Raw genomic sequence first — 15053 nt, forward strand, 5'->3', positions numbered from 1 at the left:
CCGAAAGTAAGCCACCCTGTGTTTTTTTGAGGAAAAAAAGTTATAAGACGGTGTCTTAAAAAAGGGGAAAGACGGTAGAGAATAGTTGTAGAGGATTTTAGCACATGTTCTAGGAGGACTGACCATGTGGGGGCCTGATGCCCTGCTTTAACTGAAAGTGTGACCTTGAACTAAACAATATGGAAGAAGCCCCAACAAGCTTTGTAGGGCTTCCTAGAATACAGTCCGAAAACCAGTGGGAATATTGCACTAAAGCAGCCCAGCATGTTGCGATAGCCAGGTTTGCACAATTTATACACGGCGTGCAAAGCATCTTGCGGTGCTAACACAGGCAGGATTTACACAGATATTCAAAAATGCTATAAAAAAACTCCTATATATCTATATATCCGGTGCTATTTTTTCCTTTAAAAAATGTTTAGAGGTACTCTCATTTTCCTACTCATATTGAAATACTGCCCCTCTATGAGGCCAAACTTCACAAAATGTTTAGGGGTATGTGTACCCCTGCATGCCCACAGAAAAAAGCACTGGCTATATCTAGAGCACAAATCCCCAAACTAAGGCCCAGGGCAGGCATCCCCAAACTGCGACCCTCCAGATGTTTTGGCCTACAACTCCCATGATCCTTAGCTAACAGGACCAGTGGTCAGGGAAGATGGGAATTGTAGTCCAAAACATCTGGAGGGCCGAAGTTTGGGGATGCCTGGCCCAGGGGCCGGATGCAGCCCAATCGCCTTCTAAATCCAGCCCGCAGATGGTCTGGGAATCAGCATGTTTTTACTTGAGTAGAATGTGTCCTTTTATTTAAAATGCATCTCTGGGTTATTTGTGGGGCATAGGAATTTGTTCATATATTTTTTCCAAGATATAGTCTGGCCCCCACAAGGTCTGAGGGACAGTGGACCGGCCTCCTGCTGAAAAAGTTTGCTGACCCCTGATATAGAGAAAGAAAAAGAGAGAGATCAATCCCAATGCAATTAACCATTGACTTTGGATCGCAGCGCTACAGCGCCATCTGGTGTCACATTTTTATAATGTATTCCATGTTAGAATTGTAAGCTGTGCAGCTGAGTCCACAGCTGAACCTGCAAAAACCATTGTTATTTATTTATTTTCTGTGAGTGATTGAAAGATTCAAACCTTTGCTGAAGAGTCCTTGAGTTCGCTGAGGTTGTCCTGTAGAAAATGAATGGAGATGACACATAAGGTCGCACAGTTCTCAGAAACTCAGGAACTTGGGGAAGCAGGGCCATACCCTTGAAACAAAAAACAGCTACTCCTTCTGGGAATAAATGAAGTATTAATACTTCTCATATGCACTTAAATAATAAGAACAACCTAGCTACAAAATAATGTGTTTGCCAATTAGTTTTTTTAAAACACCCAAACCCACATTATATCTTAATCTATTTTAAAAAAAAAAACTTAAAGTGCTGTATAAGTAATAGTTATGCAACTTGGTTGAGGTGGGGAGAGAAATTCTCTAACTTCCTGACTTAACATTAAACATGTGGCTAGCATTCCCCTAAATAGCTATAAATGCAGCTATTTAAATAGATGCATAGAAAACAATACTATTATAAATGAAAACTGCAATCTTTGCCACACATTTGCCTGGGACCAAGTTCCACTAATACCAATGGGACTTGCTCCCAAGCAAACACCCCAAGGATCAACACCCCAATTATCTATTATTACTCAAAAATTTAAATGAAATGGTACTACTCCATCCAGCTGCTCTACACCTCATGCCAACGTCTTAAGAGAAAGTTCTTTTAAATGTTGGCAAAATGGCAACACACCCACATAATCCAACCCAGTTTCTCTGATGACGCATCGGTAACTTACAGTTTTAAAGCTTCAACGTACTGCAAATTCAAAGATTCCATGAGCTTAGTTGGTTTAGAAATAAAATTATAAACATGGAGCAAGGAATTGCTACCCTGAGTCTTCAAGAAGGCTACAGCCATGGTTTTGTGCTGCACTCGACTGCTGGGGGTTTTCTCTTTGCTGGGTGGAAGGTTTTGGCTGCCGCATCTGGCTTAAGCGTAACGCAGAGCTCAACAGGGTGGGAACCCACTGGAATATAAAAAACCTCGCAGGAAAGGTGCAACAGAAGTTGCCTGCTCACTGAATATACACAACTACAGGAGAACTGATCACCAAGGAGACTTTAAAACGGGGCTCCTTTTCAAGGCTCCTCCTTGGAAGGCACACCGTGGTATGAAGCTCATCAAGAAGCCTGGTGAATTCAGAGGTATCGCATATCCCACAATCCTCCAGGAACTCTTCAGTGCTACAGATTCTTCAACATTAGTGCAGGAAAAATAGGCTCCTCTCTCTGCTTGCTGCAAGACACTCATTTGCTTGTAGCTACCACTGCACTCCAAAAATATATCTGACTGTTTAAAAACAGTGAGGCACTTTTTGGTTTTTTTTAAAAAAAATCTTGACACTTCCAAATTCTATTTACAACATTTGTGCTAGGTCCTTGAAGCTTTTAATTTCTTTTTCTAATTTTTTTTATAAAAAAATATTTTTAAAAATTTTAATATGAAAAAAAGAGTCCACCAGACCAAGAAAAATAACGCATTTCGTAATGCAATATAAAACCTCCAATGGCTCCAGTTGGCACAAAACTTGAAGGAAGTCGAACACTGGCATTCCAAACACCGAGAGCCTAAAATGGGCGCTGCCTTCCTCAGGCTATACTAACCTTTACTGTTGAGGAATGTGATGGAGAAGAATGGGTATCAACTTTGCGACGTTTTTGTTCTAGGAGAGAGAGACAGAGACAGAGAGAGAGAGGAATGAACTAATTTATTAAATCATTAAAATCACCATGAGTCAGGTCATCAGTGCTTGGAAATTCGCATCAGATATTCAAGACGGATTTATTATGGAGCTTTCCCATGAAAAACAAGTAATGGCTTAATCTGTTAACTGGTATGCAGCTTCCATTAAAAAAACCAAAACCAAAACCTTCTACCCTATTATGTGTTATAGTTAAGGAAACGGAAGACCACAAGGAAGGAGGTGAGCTTACCCCTTTCAGACTCTGATGCTTCTGATCGGGGAACAGGTGACTTCAAGGACCCAGCTACTGGAGCCTTCTCTCCTCCTCCTCTAATGTTTTCCTTGGATTTCACATCCTTGGTTACTTCTCTCTCTCTGGACGGCTCCTTCTCTTTCTCCTTTTCTGCAGCTGACTTTGACTCAGCATTGGTCACAATGATCTTGGATTTTTCATCCTTTGACGACTTCTCTTCTCTCTTGTTCTTTTCCTTCTCTTTATCAGACTTAGGTGTCTTTTCCTTGCTGTCTCTTGCTTTGTCTTCTTTGTTCACCCTTTCTTCCTTTGGTTTATCTTTCCCATCCTTCCCAAGTGTTTTGGCCTCAGGAGTGGCAGCTGGAGTTTTCTCTTTTTTCTCCTTATCTTTTTCCTTCCCGCATTTCTCTTTCTCTTCTTTTTCTTTTATAACTTTGCTACATGAAATAAAAAGGAAATCAGTACTAATAGGAAATACAATTTAATTATCCTTAATTTAAAACATCTCTCCCTATAGAGTGCAGAAACCCTTTTAAGTTCAGCTTTTCCTAAACATGTTAACGAGAGTTCCTCTCACTTTTTAAATTTAAGTGGTGAGTGGAAATGAATATTTTTTTCTGGAGCAGTGGTTGCTTCTGGTAGATAAGTGGGCTACCTGGCTAATCCCAAAGTAACTGGTGGTCTTGACTGCGCCAGAGATCAGCATTGAATCCTGTTACCTCCCTACATTAGAGGCCCATAAAGTGGCCTTACCCCATCCATACATGGCCTTATGGTCATGTGCATCAATGGGAAGTCTCCATTTCATCCCAAGCAAAATGGAAACATTATTTTAACCCCAGAATTCTGGGTTTTTTGAATATATACTCAAACCTCGGTTCCCGAATGGCTCCATTTTGGAATGTTTCGGCTCCCGAACACCGAAAACCCAGAATTAAATGCTCCGGTTTTCAAACGTTTTTCGGAACCTGAACATCCAACGCAGCTTTCTGCTTGAGTGCAGGAAGCTCTTGCAGTCAATCAGAAGCTGCGCCCCAGTTGCCGAACATTTCAGAAGCCAAACAGGCTTCCGGAACGGATTACATTTGACAACCGAGGTTTGACTGTATGGATCTTTTCCCAATGAAATTTGCATTCTAAAGAGAAAATGGTGGCAGTTACTCACCTGTTGGAAGCATTGCTCCCATTGCTCGTGGTCAGCTTTGGTGTTGCACTGGCAGCTTTATTAATCACTTTAACAGCACCCTGAGATTTCTCCTTTAATAATTTATCTGTTGAAATAAAAAAAGAAAGATACTGACAATGAATAAACCAATAGACTCACTCATGTATAAAGTCTTCAAAACAAATTATACTGTGCTTAATACCCAAGTAAATCGTATTTGTTTTACAGGGAAACATCAGTAAGTATTTGTCAGTAACGAAAAAGTTACATTGCGGATACCACTCAGATTAACCTCAGCAATTAGTATTCATACAATAGTTATATGCATAAAGAACTAATATGAACATTGATAGTACAATCCTATAAATGTCAAAAGTTAAGTCTCAATGAGCTCAACAGTGCTTGCTCTTGGGTAAGTTGGAGCTTAACTTTTTCACTACGCAAAAGGCAATTTTTTTAAAAAAAAAAATCAATTCAGCATTATTTAATGTATAGCACACATGCATCTTTCCCTTCCTGATAATACCAAGCTAAACAAGTAGTGGGGCAGGTTCAAACATGTATGTGCATAACTAAAGGACCAGAATTCTACTTGTGAAAGAGCATTAACTCACCCTATCTTAGTCATAAAGTGTTTCAACAGAGTAATTTCTCACACTTGCAGATCACCAGCAGTTTAGCAAATGATATAAGTATGCATGTGTGAACTGGCCCTTATCTGTTTTTGTTTTTAAACTAAGAAAACATCAGTGTGAATACCCACAATCTATACTACTACTTTTTTGGTAACTGACATACCAGTCTCCTCAGCTGTGCTTTCTTCCAGTTTAGCTGCATTTACTGTGAGGGAAGAAGTAAGCCCAGCTCCTCCGGGCCCATTTTGCACTGTTGTAGGTACTGCATTCTTGGTGGGTGGGTCCTTGTGGTGGAAATCATTTTCAGGGATCATGCAATGTTTTCTACTTTTCAACTGTCCAGAATAGCTGTAAGTCGCACAAAGTGTTAAATATGCACAACACACACAAAAAAAACAAACACAAGAAGTGGATAGCTGCTTGAAAAGATAAAGCAAATTATTTAACTGTAGGTTGTTTAACTTTGCCACCGAGTTAAATACAAACATTTGATTTTGTAGAATCGCATAACTCTCTTCAAATCAACTGTAACACCTTAATCCTTATTGAGATCCTCAAAACCTCTGCCACCAAAATATTTTCCCCTCGTTCTGAAAAGAATAACCAATCACTGACACTATGAATGAAATGCATTAGTGACTTAAAAGTTGTTTTTTTCTGGAACATAAAAAGGTTAGCATGTATAAGAATGTGGTACAAAATGCAAAATACATGAGGATTTAATCAAAAAAGTCGGAAAGTTCAATATGTACAGAATAACACTTTCTACCCTATCTTTATATTATACTTTTAATCAACTTGATCTTATCTGCGAACTTTGTTGAACCCTAGATGTACTAAGTATACGCAAAAGTTTTAAGGACAGGATTTTTGAGTTTAGTATGCCCAAGAAGATTCCTGACAAATAAGCCATCTACAATAAAAATCCAAAGTTACTCTGAAACCAACCCTTGCACAACAGAGACACCATCTTTCAAGGTAAGGCAAAGTCAACCTAAAGTAAAAAGCAGATCTAGAAAACACCCTCAGGAATGCTTTCCTTGTATTATTTACTCATGTTTTTAAATGAAGGATTTGTTACCCCAACGCTAATGCATATAGATCAGGTCTCTTCTCTTTCTCCTCTTGGCAGATCTTATGGACTCTTCTCTCCAAAGCCTGGCCCAAGTTCAAAACTTTGGGGTACCATGGCAGGATTTTGATCAGCACTATCAGGATATTTCTGATGTGTGTATATTCACCGGTTTCCAGGCAGTGTACAGATGCCTAGGAAAGGCAGAGACAGATGTTGCCAAGAGGCTTTCAGCAAAACTACAAAACCAACAAGCTTCACAGTGTCGTCAGGTTACCTTGGTTAACTTATAATGCCACTTGTGTACCACATGCCGAAAATTTTCATAATCTAGCTGGTCGGCTTTGTTCCCACCATCAAAACCAGTTGCCCGTAATATGGTGAGGAAGCCGGGATAGTTGCCACACTCCTGCATATACACAAAGAAGATATTTAAGCTTATTCAAGATGCATGTTAAGATGAAAGTGGTTTATACAAAGCTACTGAAATATGAGCCTACTAGGGGGGGGGGGCAGATATTGGTATGGCTAAGGCTAGACAGGGGAAGTAAATATCTCATGGATATATTGCTACTTAAAAAAACAACGACAAGTTTTCCCTAGGCTAGGATTTAAATGCAGGTCTTCTAGAGAAGCCACTAAACATAGTATAACACTTTACAAACAGGTATCTGTTTTTAGTTATGGTACAGTCCTTCCAAATGACACCAAACTCCTATTATCTGGGCCAGCAAAAGTTTCTACTTCTTTTGGGGGGGGGGGAAACACCTGCAACACTGATACTTATCTAAGTATGACAGGTTTTCAAGTGAACATTTTGAACATTTTACATACCTTTTCATATATGGCTCTATCACTATGCCACCGAGTTACAGTATCAAGCATGCAGCAGAGAAACCTGCCATATCGACTAGCTTCATTTTCAGTACAGCTGGCTACAGTATAGATTATATCAGAGAATACCTGCAAGAATTTTTTTTTGGAAGTGAAACATTACAATGCTATGAAACCAATTTTTTATACTTGAAACGCTGGATTTTATTCCAATAACTTGTTGAAAGAAATGAAAATGAAATCCCCAATCATCCTCCCTCCTCCAGTCAGGTTTTGTTTCCTGTGTTAGTGTAACCTGATGTCAAAAGGCCTTACTATTACAATGTTAGAGAACAATTATATAATAATTTTTTTTAACGCTGAAAAAATAACTTTCCTGATTTCATTAGTATCCTATGAAGCCAACAACTTTCTCAGTCTTTTAAAGCTCCCAAACCATTGAATAGCTTTCTGATCCAGAAAAATTTGGGATTCTTTTTTTCTCGCAACCACTTTTTCCAAAGGTTTCCATAATAGGTTTCATCTCTATTAGCTGAGGAATTGACATTATTACCCATACTCTAAGAGTTACATTTCGGAGAAATACATCTTTCAGCTAGTGTGTCTTTCCTTCCTTGACGGAAAGGGTTCGTCACTACTAAAAGAATCAGAATAATGAACAAGAGCTACTTACTCTGTCATAACAAAGAAGTGTTGAAAAGTTTGGTGTTTTCTGTTGATGCACCAGTTCCACAAAGCGAGCACAGTAAACAGCATCAATGGCAGAAAATATACACCGAGGAAATATACACAACTGCAGAAATTTTGTTATAGTCTCATTTTTGGTGGACTCTAATAAATAAAAAAGAGGTCATTATATCACCATCTAATCTTCAGTAGTAAATTTGACACATGCACCGTGCACAAAAAGGCATTTAAACTTACTGATAAAGGGAAGAAATAAAGTGGGAGTACTTGGGTGCACAATGTGTCCTTATTGAGATAGGTAGCCCTCAACCAGGTACAATGGTACCCCTACTTACGAATTTAATGCGTTCCAAACGCACATTCGTAAGTCGAAAAAATTGTAAGTCGAATCCCATAGGAATGCATTGGGAGAAAAAATTCGTAAGTCGAAGCAACCCTATCTAAAAAAAATCCTATCTAAACCGCATCCAAGATGGCGGACGGAGCTCCGTTCATAAGTAGAAACATTCGTAAGTAGAGTTATTCGTAAGTAGAGGTAACACTGTATCTATCTTCTCCCCAATTGAAATCCCCCCTCCCCAATCTTGAAAAACAGCTAAGAGATAAATGGGTGCCAGTGATAAGACAGTTAAGCCTAAACCTACTTACTGAAGACAGGTTGAAGTGTGCCGCAAAGAGGGATCTTATACCCATTTAACACAGAATGAGAGAATGTGCTATAGGAAGGGCAAAAGTTGCAAGGCTGGTACTCAATATCTTGGGCGTAATTATGATTGCATCGGCATTAGATCTGCAATTGCCCTAAGATCTGTTTACAAGTAAGAGAAACTGCCACCCAAAGTGCCAAAACTCTGCCAACTTTTGGGTCTGCATTCAAGTAATGAATTTTATATTCATTACAAAAAAGTAAGAATGAACAGTCACTCATTTACAAATATTTAACGAACCATTTACATAGATGCTGCAATTCTGTGTAAGTGGCTGGTGATGAAAAGGTCTATCCTACTTACTTGCAAGAAGCCAATTATCCTTTTCCAGCTTAAGTCTCTGCAGTACTCTTTGCACATGCTCTAGCTGTTTCTTTTCCTCTTCAAGAAGCTTGTCCTGAAGAGCTGTACAGCGTTCTTTTTCTTTTTTCTTTTTGTTTAGAGGCTATGAAAAAGAAACGGCGTGTTTAGATTTGATAGTGTGCATACCATCCTGCGGGTGGCGCTGTGGTCTAAATCACTGGACCTAGGGCTTGCCGATCAGAAGGTCGGATGTTTGAATCCCCGCGTTGGGGTGAGCTCCCATTGCGCAGTCCCAGCTCCTGCCAACCTAGCAGTTCAAAAGCACGTCAATGTGCAAGTAGATAAACAGATACCACTGCGGTGGGAAGGTAAACAGCGTTTCCATGCGCTGCTCTGGTTTCTCCAGAAGTGGCTTAGTCATGCTGGCCACATGACCTGGAAAAACTGTCTGTGGACAAACGCCAGTTCCCTCGGCCAGTAAAGCGAGTTGAGCGCCGCAACCCCAGAGTCGTTCGCAACTAGACTTAATTGTCAGGGGTCCTTTACCTTTACCTTATACTGTCCTGTAGTGCTATGTCTGACCACTTGGATAGATTCAAAACTGGTCTTTCATGAAGAGCTGGCTTATTAAGGTGTAAAACATGTTCCACAAACTATATCAACACAAATCACCAGGGTTTGATAGTCTCCTATGCAAGGTCCATTTAAATGGCTAGGAGCTGCACGGGACCAACATCTGCTGGGTTATGACCAACACTGGCACTCCTTGAAAACCTACATACCATATTACTCTGCCGTTATTCTACTGCTAACAGATCCTTGTAAAGCAATTCAATGCTATTGAAAAGCTAATACAGTCGTGCCTTGGTTGTCGAACGCCTTGCAACTCGAATGTTTTGGCTCCCAAACACTACAAACCGGGAAGTGAATGCTCCGGTTTGCAAATGTTTTTTTGGATTGAGTGCAGGAAGCTCCTGCAGCCAATTGGAAGACGTGTCTTGGTTTTAGAACGTTTTTGGATTCTGTTTGAGAACCAAGGTACGACTGTATAACCTTTTTCATCCATTCCTACAGTATATATCCTACCTTCGCATAAAAGAAAATTCAAAGAGGCTTATTGTTATCTAAGCAATAATAAAATAACAAATCCTTAAACAAATTACAGCCATCATGCAAGGAAAATCTCATTGGAAAACCCACTTGGGGTGGGGGAGCTGAGCAACAACAGATCAGATGTACCTCTCTTGGGAAGCTATTCCAGGCACTACAACTGAAAATAGTGCTAGTCTCCAGTCACTGTATAGCTCAATGGTGGAAAGGTCTAGAGTGGCCCCAGAATTGCAGTGCTCAGGCAGAATTGTATGGATTATTATTATTATTATTATTATGGGAGATGAGCAAGGTAACTAAAAACCTCAGAGCAGAAAATGCAATTGCTTTTTTTAAAAACCTATTATCCAATGCTGTCAATTGTTCTTGATCAAAGATTTTCATGAACTGATAAGATTCTTAAAAACGGCAAGCAAACATACATTTAAAATGATACATACCATTTCCGGATTGTCATCAATAGCTTTCATCTGGACTTTGAGTTTGTTGACTTCCCGTTCGTAGCTACTATGTGGCACAGCAAGGTCATACATTGTCAGTGACCAGAACGTAGCATAGAACTGTGGACTGATATCATCCCACACCTTTGGGATGTGCAGGGAGATCACAGAGTCATGAACAGGGGCCATCACAAGCTCACACGCTGTAATGTATTTGTGAACTTTCTGCTGCTGTTTGTTCCCTTTCTCAGCCTTTTTCAATTCATCATATTTTGACTAATAAAAAGAAGACACGAGCACTCAAATATCCATTTCTCAAATAGAAAACAAAATACCTTTTTTATTAACTCTATTAGATTTAAATACAAAACAAAGTCCAAGAAATTAAGTCAGCTAGATTTTAAACCCAGTCACTGAATGAAGAGTGCTTTCAATCTCAGCAAGGTCCCTTAGTGGAATGACAGGTTTAATTTTCAATACAACTGTGTTCTGGATATACAGACTGCAAGCTAACTGAACATGTGTACTTACTGAAATGTGATGTGCATACATAGGCCGTGAAAGGAAAAATGCAGCATCATGAGGGGTGTGGAAGTCATTACAGAGAACATCAATAGAAGGCACTCGCTTAATATAATCATCTGTGCTTAAATTGGATGCTAAAAATCCACCGAATTGTACCAGAGTATCATGGCACTGAATAGAAAAATAGAGAAGTATTAGATCAGACTTTTCAACGAGATATAAATATGTTAACTTTTTAAATATCAAGAAAATAGCTGGAAAATCACTTTTTGCAATAAACATACAATAATACTAATGAGAAATTGTTCCTCAGTACATAACAAACTATGTATTTCTTATTAATACTCAAGGCAACTTCAGATATGACAATACCATACAGTCAACTAAATCTGTAGTCTGTAGCAGTACAAGATCACACCTGAAACGGAACTTACAGAAGCTGTGCAGGCAAGTGGAATATTGTCAAACAATTTGACAGCATTATGGATGGTAAGGGATTGCCATGACTGAAGCTACTTAGTTTTCCATCTTTTAAACACAAATAAAACAAACATCTATACCACAAAATATAAATTCAGTTTTCTGAATGCAGTATACATGGCATTTCCATGGAGGTTTGTTTAAAACAAACACAAATGTGATCATTTTACTTGCCTGATCATAGAGCTTTCCCACCAACTTCAAATGTTTCTCCCCTCCTTCTTGAAATATCACTCCATTTCTCTGTTGAGCCATGAGAAGGCACAGTGGAAGGGCAAGATCATGGTCCAAAAGTGCATCTTTTAATCTCTGAGAAGATTTTTTAGTGTTTCTGATCTGCCCAAAATATCCACCCTGCCCAAAGAAGAAATGCAGTTAAGATACCTAAACTGAGAAAAACAGCAGAAGATGTAAATTAAGGTGTACAGCACCAAACCCTGTCAGTAAATAGCCTTCAGGAAACCTTGAGTTAGAAAGTTTCTTCCTCTCCAATTCCCTAGCATGCTTGGAATAATTTGACATTTCCTGGCTTGCAGTAGGATATGGGGATGAGAAGCTTTTTCAGGCTGAGGGTAACAAACCCTCTTGGGCAACCTTTGGGGGTCTACATGCCAGTATACGAAGGCCCTGCTTTCCAAACACAATGCATTCCAAGCAATTACATAACGAGCTGATGATTTCGAATATTTCTATTCGATCTCTCTCCCCACTCCCGCCATGGTTTCTTCCTAAAAGAAGACCAGCAGCCAACCAGCAAAAGTGAGACAAAGAAAAAAACTGCTTTGTTTCAATCTCTCTTCACACCTCCCTCTCTTCCATGGTTTCTGACCAAAAATGCACAAACAAGTCAAGTAGTGGGCAAAGTCTGGCTGCTTGGGTATCTCAATCAGCCATGCACTTGAGGCTTGGGCTTAATTCTTTATGTTTGGATAACTGATCTGCAGATGAGCATTCTGATAGCAGCACTTGCGTGTTCTGAAACTGGAAGGCCACGTTAACATGTGCTTCTCCTCCTTTCCTATGCTATACAATGGTCCAAATACCAATCTTAACCACCGTTGAGGCAAACAGGAAAGTTCACTGCTAGCCAGGATTTCACAACACATTTGAAGGCAGGCTTTGAATCCCTGGTTAGCAGCAACACCCTTGTTTATTGCTTTGGTAAGAAGCAAATGTTAAAACAGGTAACTGAACAATGCATTGTTTATTTGTGATTTTGTGTTGTTTTCTCTCTCTATGCCATATTTAAACCAGTCCATCGTTATACTGGTGACGGGCTACACATGCTCCAGGGTGGGTGAAGCATTGGACAGGCAGTTGGTGGGGCGAGCAAGGAAGCAAGGTGGCGGCCAAGCAAGCTGGGATTGCAGCTTTGGTTTGAAGTAGGAAAGTGAGCTGGGTTTGTGAACTGAATGACAGGAGCTGTGTGGGCAAGTGGAGTGGGCGAGTGAGATGGGCTTACAGCAGTAGCATGCTGTGGAGGTTTGGTGAGGTGTAAGGGGCAGAGGAGCTTTGTGGCGGTGGGCTGAGCCAAGTAAACAGGTACTTGAGCCCCAGTAAAGTAATAATTAATTTAATTTAAAACAAAGAGCTAACCATATTTAAAGATGGTACCAGTTAAGAATGCTTAAGGCCAGCAGTGAGAAATTTCTGTGTGACAGAAGAGGAATAATCCTGCTAAACATTCCTGTTTAACTGCTGCTAAGAATCTGAAGTGTTACATGTAGATCAGGCACGTGAACACGCTGCTCTAGATTGCTACGAAAATTATTTCCATAGTTGTTATTGTATTAATATACCTTTCAGAGGTATATCAATTATTCATCTACCTTAAAAAATAAATACAGTCGTACCTTGGTTTTCGAACATCTGAGTTATTGAACGTTTTGGTTCCCAAATGCTGCAAACCCAGAAGTGAGTGTTCTGGTTTGCAAACTATTTTTGGAAGCCGAACGTCAAATGGGGCTTCTGATTGGCGAAGCCGCGCTTTGGTTTCCAAACATTTTGGAAGTTGAACAGACTTCCGGAACGGATTCCGTTCGACTTCCAAGATACGACTGTACAGCAGGTGAAATGTCCTAAGCTACTATGTATGTATTTTTGGGACATCTATTTTTCTTTTCTTTCTAGCTTCAAACACACCTCTGCTTTCAGCTGCTCTCCACCAGTCATGGCCTCTAGCTGGTCCATTGTCATCTCTTCAGTGATTTCTATTCCAGCCATTTTTTGTACCACCTCTTTCAAAATAAGCAGGTCAAAGCTATGGAAAAGAATGAGAACAAAAATGGGCGAGGGGGCGGGGGGAAGAGAGAAAGAGTGAAACATAGGCAGGTAAAACCACTGCTCTTGAACTCTATTGAAAGTATTGTGAAAGGTCTAAGAGCCCATTACAATATCTTTCTGAAATTACTTGCACATGAAGCACAAACTACTTTGTCTCCAATCCAAGTGCATCAATGTCAAGGTGTTGTAACAGCAACATGAACAGCAGACTGTATGCATGAGCACTTCAATGCAGCTTTGTAATGTAGTAGGCACTCTCTGCAATTTCCCTGGGAGATGTGAATGTAACCTAGCTGTTCGGGTGCAAATTACCCAACTGTTTATGTCTTAGTATATTTTAAATCCAAGGATTTTCGTAAATCTTAAAGTTTGCAAAATTATATTAAACACAACTTATTAAAAATATATTAAAACACTCCAATGAGGGCAACAAAAACTACCAAACTGGAATATTTTTGAGATCTAAAGTAACCATGATCTACTTACCTTTTCCCAGCCTTTAGCTGGTTTGCCACATACTGAAGTAGACCAGCTAGTTCTATAGGGTATTTTCGAAAAACAGCACCACAGAAGCTAGCTAAACCTAAAATAGATGGGAGGAAAACGAACTTGAATTACTGTCATTGAAATATAAGCTTTCCTATGTCATGCACATTCAGTAACGTCATATCAATAGACTATTTCTCATGCATCAAAAGCAAGTTATCCTTAGAACCTGTTTTTCACACTTCTTGGTGTGCAAATGACGTTCCACCTGGTCCCTCCCTCCTGCCCCCTCTTCCTGTACTTAACGAATCATGTCTGCAACCATACGTTTCCTGGCTCCAATTTTTATTCAAGTGCAGTGAATTTACAGGCAAGTGGCTCCCAAGCTGTTGCCAACAACGGAGGTCCTTGGAGGCTCTCTCTTCTACATTCCTGCTCTTTCTGAATTGTATTAGGTGCTACTCAAGGCCTATGGAACTCCCAACCTAGAGACTTGTTGATTTTCAGACAGGAGGCTGAAGCACTATTTTTTCCCTGTAGTTATTTCAAAATTGTATTCCAGATGGCTCTGGAATACATTTGCTGTGTGGTTGGGTTTTTTAAAATGCTGTTCCCCCTTGATTTGTGTGTGCGTGCACACGTGCACACACACACACTTTAACAACCATTAGCCACAACATGGATTTTTTTAAAATAGAAAGGCAAGATACAAATGTTTTAATTAATGAATTAAACACGTTAGCAGATGCTAAGTAACAAGAGGACCGCAATTCTGATTTAAAATAAATAAATAAAACCCAAGTACTAACTTTGAAGCCAACTGGAGATTGTGGTGTCATCGTGTTTCATCCTCTCCTTCTCAGGATTAGCCAGTGCTTCAATTATGCAATCTTTGCTGAGGTTAAGGAGGAATTCTTCCCCAAACATAACAATTACATGATTAAGCATTTAATTATTTTGCTTTGTAAATTTAACAATATTTTGAGACACCTGACATACACTACTACCTGTGATATCATAGCAGAAACCTAAAATGATGAACACTTCAGGAATATCTCTCTGTGGTTCCAAAGTGTTTTTAGTTCTTGTTCCCTCATAAATTCCTTTTTCTCACACACCTTTAACCACAACTCAAACAGGATAAAGCAAAGAACCCTTAGGAGTATTTATCCCTCTTCTGTCAAAAGCTACAACTCCCTAAATATATGAGACATAGCCAAATGAGCAGTCAAATACGGCTTGGCTCTTAATTACATTAACAGCAGTTCATGAAT

The 15053-nt window shown here is 39.6% G+C and overlaps 1 protein-coding gene across 4 annotated transcripts in view; it reads right to left on the reverse strand.

Annotated features, from left to right (window-relative positions):
* The window catches only part of THOC2 (THO complex subunit 2), a 63978-nt gene that overhangs the window by 7524 nt on the left and 41401 nt on the right, over positions 1-15053 (reverse strand). For 2 of the 4 annotated variants that reach the window (XM_088664498.1, XM_035112439.3), the window contains exons 18-33: positions 14589-14669; positions 13780-13876; positions 13153-13270; positions 11185-11364; positions 10537-10701; positions 10006-10281; positions 8456-8597; positions 7432-7589; positions 6759-6887; positions 6202-6333; positions 5934-6118; positions 5016-5200; positions 4218-4323; positions 3050-3489; positions 2720-2778; positions 1144-1179 (exon numbers count right to left, since the gene is read on the reverse strand). In XM_088664498.1, the coding sequence (XP_088520624.1) occupies positions 1144-1179; positions 2720-2778; positions 3050-3489; positions 4218-4323; positions 5016-5200; positions 5934-6118; positions 6202-6333; positions 6759-6887; positions 7432-7589; positions 8456-8597; positions 10006-10281; positions 10537-10701; positions 11185-11364; positions 13153-13270; positions 13780-13876; positions 14589-14669 (2489 nt within the window). Of the gene's footprint in view, positions 1-1143; positions 1180-1851; positions 2779-3049; positions 3490-4217; positions 4324-5015; positions 5201-5933; positions 6119-6201; positions 6334-6758; positions 6888-7431; positions 7590-8455; positions 8598-10005; positions 10282-10536; positions 10702-11184; positions 11365-13152; positions 13271-13779; positions 13877-14588; positions 14670-15053 lie in introns of all 4 variants that reach the window. The other 2 variants (XR_015948649.1, XR_004692422.3) reach the window with 2 other exon arrangements.

This window comes from Zootoca vivipara, chromosome Z2 (genome assembly GCF_965207765.1).
Source record: "Zootoca vivipara chromosome Z2, rZooViv2.hap1.1, whole genome shotgun sequence".
Classification (NCBI taxonomy): domain Eukaryota; kingdom Metazoa; phylum Chordata; class Lepidosauria; order Squamata; family Lacertidae; genus Zootoca; species Zootoca vivipara.